This window comes from Mya arenaria, chromosome 17, assembly GCF_026914265.1.
Source record: "Mya arenaria isolate MELC-2E11 chromosome 17, ASM2691426v1".
NCBI lineage: Eukaryota > Metazoa > Mollusca > Bivalvia > Myida > Myidae > Mya > Mya arenaria.
Window position 1 is genome coordinate 28,144,600 of NC_069138.1, and position 7,022 is coordinate 28,151,621.

General features: G+C 35.0%; 1 protein-coding gene across 1 annotated transcript; it reads left to right on the plus strand.

Moving 5' to 3' along the window:
- Positions 1 to 1,447: 1,447 nt before the first annotated feature.
- Positions 1,448 to 6,437, plus strand: LOC128224736 (basement membrane-specific heparan sulfate proteoglycan core protein-like). The gene is made up of 3 exons (XM_052934724.1): positions 1,448 to 1,561; positions 3,389 to 3,782; positions 4,264 to 6,437. The coding sequence occupies exons 1-3, from the start codon at positions 1,504 to 1,506 to the stop codon at positions 5,297 to 5,299; spliced, it is 1,488 nt and encodes a 495-aa protein (XP_052790684.1). The 5' UTR covers positions 1,448 to 1,503; the 3' UTR covers positions 5,300 to 6,437.
- The last annotated feature ends 585 nt before the right edge of the window (positions 6,438 to 7,022 follow it).

Genomic DNA, 7,022 nt, shown 5'->3' on the forward strand with positions numbered 1-7,022 from the left:
CCGGACATTACCTGGTATATAAGCTGCGGAGAAAAGCACGAACAATGCAACTTTTTTATAAAAGACCTACCGTGATAAACAAGCAGTCTAAAAGGTCACGATCTATGTTTTGATTTGTTAAAATACCTTATATGATTCCTACCAAAGGAGGTTCTGGCCATGTGTTTTGAAATGAAAGTTACCGGACATTTTAAAATGAATAATTCAACTTATTAATGAAGCAATTACAGTCAATGATTAATACAGTAAACTAACATTTTAACACTCTCTTATAATACAATAAAGTTTAAATTACCTTTAAGTTGGCAGATGTTAATTGGCAATGGAAGTCCCACAAAAAGAGAAGTAACTTTTCATTTGGGTAACAGGCAACAGTTTCAGGCCATGACAAATTTAACAACGATAAACTGATAGTATGCCACGACAGGGCTTCTATGTATCAGATTTAAGACGTGGTCGGATTTTAACAATGTTGGACCCCGCCCATCAGTTATGCAAAAGGAGCAGTGTGTTATTAAAAACTGTTTCGTTACAAATCATTAGGAGTGTTGAAACTAAGATACTGACGGCTGGAACTTCTCAACAAATGTCGATATATGCTCATATATTTTCTTTGAAGTCCACAATTTTGAAAAAAAAACAACGTTACTAACAGGATTCAACAAAAGGCTGTTGCGTGATTGGTTGATTGATATTATCAGGTAATGCTACCAATGTTTTCGTTACACTTTGAATTTCTGCTGTTTATTATCAGTCCCCATGGGCGATTGGATAAGTTATTGGTGTTCGAAATTTCTATTGACTTTACCGGCATGGCTTTGCTCCCCACTATAACCAAGTTTATATTATTTGTTTCTGCAATTTCGGTATCAAAGAGTAAAATACGTAGAATACAAGTGTTGGTGTCAAAACATGAGCGATTCCCTTTAAAGAAGAAAAAATAGCAAGAGATATGGTTTATTTAACAAACATTATGACCACATTATGCACGAAGTTGCTGCTTGTTTTTAACCATTTTTTTGGCAACATGAACAATTTAAAATGATGTCATCAATGTTGTCATTTAAATTATAAACATTGACTTGTTTAATTTATGTAATGCAGATTTGTTAGGCAAAAGAAGTTATTATAATTCATCATAAGAATATCTTACTAGTCTCAACAATCTTCATATTGAGTGCTTAAGCATTTTAAAGGTTGAGCGTGGTATAGGTGTCCGTCTCTGATCAGAGAGGTTGTGGGGTCGATCCCCACTAAGGATTCTTTTACATGGCTTCATCAACTTTCGTAACAAACGAACTAAAATAAATTAGTATTAAACTAAAGCTAAAGCTGCTTTAAACTTACGTACAAATATAAACTTCTTCAAAAAACTTCCTTTATCTTAAGAGTTAATTGATAGGATGTACTGTAACACGATCAATGTGTTTGTAGCCACAAACAGTATGACAGTTTAAATTAATATGAAGTATTTTCATGAGGTTTGTTTACACAACTTAAAACATGAAAATGGACATATCATCTATTCTATTGTTTTATTTTCTGGCTAATGCAATAACAGGTACATATTGTTATTATTGTTATTATTATTATTATTATTATTATTATTATTATTATTATTATTTAAAACAGTCAGTGTATAAGTGAATAGGTCGACACAACTTTTGCAACATGTCGTGTTATAACATGTTAAGTCGACATAAAACAAATCGCGGTTAAATTGTCTTGTCGATTTTTCATTCGACTTGAAAAAATAATAGGTTACATCGAATTATATGGGAAACGTAGATCGTACAAAATGAAAATGAAAAAGATGATTCTATGATAACTTCAATACGTTATTCATTTTTCGACTTTTGCTATTATTGTTCATTTTGGTATTTCAAAGAAAACCTACCTGTGTATTTTAAGACGAAAAACAATAGTAAGAAGTAATTTCATGTTCATTTACAATACTATATTTTCAATAAGGAACAAACTCAGAGCTCTTTCATATAAACCAATACTCGGTTTAAAGAGAGCTCAAACATGATACTCACTTTCATCTGTTATACCATTAATAGATTGTTACTTTCGTATAATATTTGATTATTAGGTTGCAATTTTAACAAAAGTGAATTAAGCAACATTTTCGGAAGCAACAGCAGGCCGAGTTAGGTTAATACAATACTTAAATATGTGAGTTTCGGATGCCTTATGATCTCAAGTTTGTTTGGTATCATATGCAAGGGTTTGGAGTCTAGATAAATAATAGTTAAACAATAAACATAGAAGCTTTCGAAACGTTCAGTTTAAAGATAGCAAACTATTACATACCACGTTCGTTTTCAGTTAAGCTAAAGAAAAAAACAACTAGTAACTCTTACACATATAGTGTAATTTTAATTCAATGCATGCACACGTTCTTAATCAGAAATTAAAACCCTAACATATTATCTCCAGCTCTGTATGACGTCACCTTCGATCAAGCTTAGGAACTGTCGGCCATTACGTCATTAAAGTAGCTAACAGAACCATCAGAAAAAGCCTATTTGTGGGTCGACTACCTTAATACGTTTCAGCCTGTTATATATTGTCAAAACAATGCTTGTTTTATTAAGCCCGATTAATTTATAATAGTCTCAATTATATTAATTCTATTAATTGCACAAACATTGGAAGTCAACCTTAATAGACACAAATAAGATTACACCAGCCGACATCAAAGTTTTGTCAGACGAGAAAACTGTCCCCTGAATGACCTCTTGATAATTTTGTCAAACACATGTGCAAGAAGACAAGCTGCCCACTGACTTGAAGATAGTGTATGTGTACGGCAAACGTTCTTATAGATACGAACATGCACATTAAATCAATACTTCTATCCATAAATTTAAAAAGGACTCCATCACGTGTTATATGGTCAGAAATGATGTTTTAATTGTGTGTGAAATATGAATGCAGATTGAATGAATCCATGATAAAACATTACCAGTTTTAAAGTTGAGCATTCTTAGAAAACATGACAGAAAATGTTGTTATTAATCGAAAGAGTTAGTAATATTGAAAATTGGATGACTTAAGACTTGTCTTTAAATGATTATCTGCCAGTTGCTGTTTGGTGTGTGGTCATTTAAAGTGAGGGAGCTAATTCAATTTTAACAAAGTTAAAAAGAAGCCGCTTCCAACATAAACATCTCTGAACGATTCCTTTTAATGACCAACGTGTAATTAATAGCCAATGTTGCCAAGATAAGAACTTAGGGGAACATATCGCCTATTTACTAAGACCAGAGATCAATCTCCAAGCAAATAGGGATGGCATCACACTTAATAAATCGTCTTTACGGCCATGTTCCGTTTTCTATGATGAACTAAAGCTTTAAAGTTTTTTTTTTTTCATTTTAAGGAGAAGTTCAAATTCGGTTGAACGGATATGACGTCAAAAGGGTACCTGGTGATAACGTCATAAAAGTTGTAGAGCACGACTCGGCATTATTAAAATGTTTTACATTATCCACGGCATCCATAACCTGGGCGATTACAAAACCAATGATCGGGTCAACAACAATACATAACGATACGATTCTGATTCCCGTAATACAACCGGAGGACAGTGGAGATTATACCTGCAAGGTGGTCTCAGACATGAACAAAAACACGACTAAAGTGAAAAACATCACCTTGGAGGTCGTGTACATGAAATCTCCCGCCATTTCTGGTCACTTGGCTATGTTTGAAGACGAGACGGTAGAACTATCGTGCGCGGTGGATGCTAACCCGACACCTCAGTATGAATGGAGGTATAACACTATACAGAAGAAATATTTTCAGGATTTTTACCAGTTCTGCAAATATTTTTCGTAAAGACATATATCCATTCCGTACAAGTCATGAAATATATTATACAGTAAGTATTGTATGCGTTATGTATGATGACCAGTAACCGCAAATTATATTATTTTCAAAAAATGCCCATGTCTGACTGATTCTTGTGTATCGATCTGATTAAAGTGCCCGATATGCCTTGACAGATGAAATCGTGAATGATCTTTATTTCCGATATTGCTTTTTACCATATGTAAGCATGTTTTTGTTGTTTTCGTCTATACATATGTCGCATATCTGAACCGAAACAAATAGGCGGAACTTAGCCGTATCATCACTAGCGCACGTATGAATAAAACAAAACACACATATTAATGGAAAACAACAGAAATATTTTTGGATTTGTTTGAATTTGTTAATTTGTAGTATTAGATTAGAAATGTTCATGTGTTTCAGGAACGATAACGAATTAACCATCTCGAGGGGACAAACATTAAACATAACGTTGGATAAAAGTCGGATTCGCCCATATAACAGTAGCTTTCAAATAAAATTCAAATGTGTAACAATCCGCATGCTTATACCAAGTTTTGGTAGTGGACGTCGGGCGGAAGGAAGTGTTCGAATAAACGTTACTGTGTATAGGAGCGTCAAAATGCAAGGTTTCGAGAATGGGGGTAACTATTTCAACGTCGCGAAAGGGGACACTGTTGACAAAGTATGTCTAGCGTTGGCCTACCCTGAACCACAATTTTGGTGGACTAAATCTTCGAACACGACGTCTGAAGTCATTATTGCGTCGGGCCAACGTTTGGTCATAAAAAACGTAACAGTAAAGGCGGACGGAGTATACACGTGCCATGCCTCGAATTTGGTTACGTTAAAAAATGGCAAACTTTTAACAACATCGGACAGTACAGATCTTCAGGTTATCGTATTCACTTCACAAACCGATCTTCAAGAAACAGCAAGTCCAAACTGCAAATGTACGTCCGAACTGTTATTTTCTAGAAAAAGAGATTTAATAATAGCTTTGACTATAGGCTGGGGCTTTGCGATAATAACGCTCGTGGTTTATATCTGCCATATTCGAAAATTGAACAGGAACACTGAGCAAAATACAACAGAAGTTAAGAGCGAGACAACTGCTCATGCCAGGGGAAATGTTGAAACCAGAGTGCCTTTACCACACACTCCCGATCAGAGCAGTTGGGACAGAAGTTTAGAGTCAACCCTTCCCAAATATACTGATAATTCTCAGTATTTTGAAATACACGCACTTCATGGAAATCCTGTTCGTGGCAACGCCGATAAGGGCTATGGACGTCAGGATACTAATACATGTAGTGCGGAGGGAAGTTCAACTGAGCTTAAACACCCCTCGAATGACGCGGGCCCACAAACAGGGCGTCTTCCCGCTGATAGTCACGTATACGATTATTTGGATATAAACAGTTCTGAGGGAAGTGAAACTGAACTTAAACAGCTCTAGAATGACGCGGGCCCCCACACAGGGAGTCTTCCCGCTGATAGTCACGTATACGATTCTTTGGATATAAACAGTTCTGAGGGAAGTGCAATTGAACTTAAACAGCTCTAGCATGACGCGGACCAACGAACAGGGTGTCTTTCCACTGACAGTAACGAATACGTTGATTTGGATAAAAACGTAATACGGCTTATTCTTATATACATCCTTTTTAATTCGTCAGAGTGACGGAAAACCCTTGTTTTGTGGTTTGTGTTGTTTGTGAATTTGTGTGTTAATGTTGCCGTTAAGCTGGGTTTATTTTAAGCTTTCGAATACTGGACTTGTTTCTGCAGGTTTTTTTTTTAACTTGGACCTACAGTCTTATAACAGTAGAAACTTTTCATTACGACCTTCTTTTGTCTAACACATTGTACAACCGTGGTAGCATAACAATTGACCCTCGATTGTCAAAGCAAAAGGAATTAACCCTACCAAGAAAGATCGTCATAAATGCTACGCAGGTAAAAAGGCTTAAAGGCAGTATTTGTAAGAGCTATTATAACTGTATATACGTATGCCAATAACTTTGTCAATTTTAAGTCTCGTAATCTTATTTGTAAGCTGACTTAGTGGCAGATATTAATGGACTATTACACTTATGTTTAAGTGCACAAATAACGCAGTTAATGTTAAGTCTCCTGTATCAACTATCATAGTGTCTTTGTAAGATAGCGTAAAAGCAGTATCAAGAAATACTTTACTAGAACTGTATATAAGTTCAAAAGAAACACTGTCAAATTTTAGTCTCTTTTTCCAACTATCTTAGTATCTTAGTAAGCTAGCGTAAAGGCAGTGTCAAGAAATACTACACTTGTAAAGGCAGTGTGAAGAAATACTACACTATCTGTATATAATTACAAAAGAAACACTGACAAGTTTTAGCCTCGTATCCAAATAAGGCAGTAATAAGAAATACTATATTCTCAACAGAATGACTTCGGGGGATAGTGAACTACGCATGTAGGATGCGGAATGGTTTAAATTATTCATTCAATGTATAAAATGGTGGGCCTTTACCTTAAAACACAGATACTTGAAAGTATGGGGCTTACTGTAAAGTTGAACGTGGCCTCAGCTAGGTAAAATCAGTATTGAGCCTGAAAAATAAAAAAATACAACTTTTTATGGGCTGCTTATTACATTATGGGACATTATACAACTATTAATCGTAATTAATGCCCCGTGTTAAAGGGACTGTACACCAGATGACCAATTTGCAAGAATTATTTTTTGTTGAAAACCGATACAAACTTGGTATTTATGTGTCCAATGCATTGAAACTTACTAACTGTAGTACCACATAATTTACAATTTATTTAAGTTTAGCAGTTATTTCGTATTTTTCCATTAAAAAAGTGTAATGGGTATGTCTATCTAGTAGAATTCAATCCATATGCGTGATTGGCTAGTCGATGTTATCACGTGATACTACCAAGTTAGGTATATAGATTAAATATACCACTCGATTAGAGTAATCCTTCGTAGCTCAGTGGATACAGCGCTCGACTACAATTTTGGCGACACGGGTTCGAACCAGGTCTCCGACACATTTTTTTTTTACATTTTGGTACTTTTTTACAATTATGATATCTAAGCGTAACACATTCTATTAAAGAATTGTCCTGAGATTCACTACAGAAAAAACCTTTTGGTGCCAATCTGGTTTACAGTTCCTTTAAAAGTG

Excerpts from the sequence above, each read along its gene's own strand:
- LOC128224736 (XM_052934724.1), top strand. The coding sequence starts at position 1,504 with ATGAAAATGGACATATCATCTATTCTATTGTTTTATTTTCTGGCTAAT. Across the intron at positions 1,562-3,388 it reads TCTGGCTAATGCAATAACAG|GAGAAGTTCAAATTCGGTTG; the intron begins GTACATATTGTT and ends TTTCATTTTAAG. Across the intron at positions 3,783-4,263 it reads ACACCTCAGTATGAATGGAG|GAACGATAACGAATTAACCA; the intron begins GTATAACACTAT and ends CATGTGTTTCAG.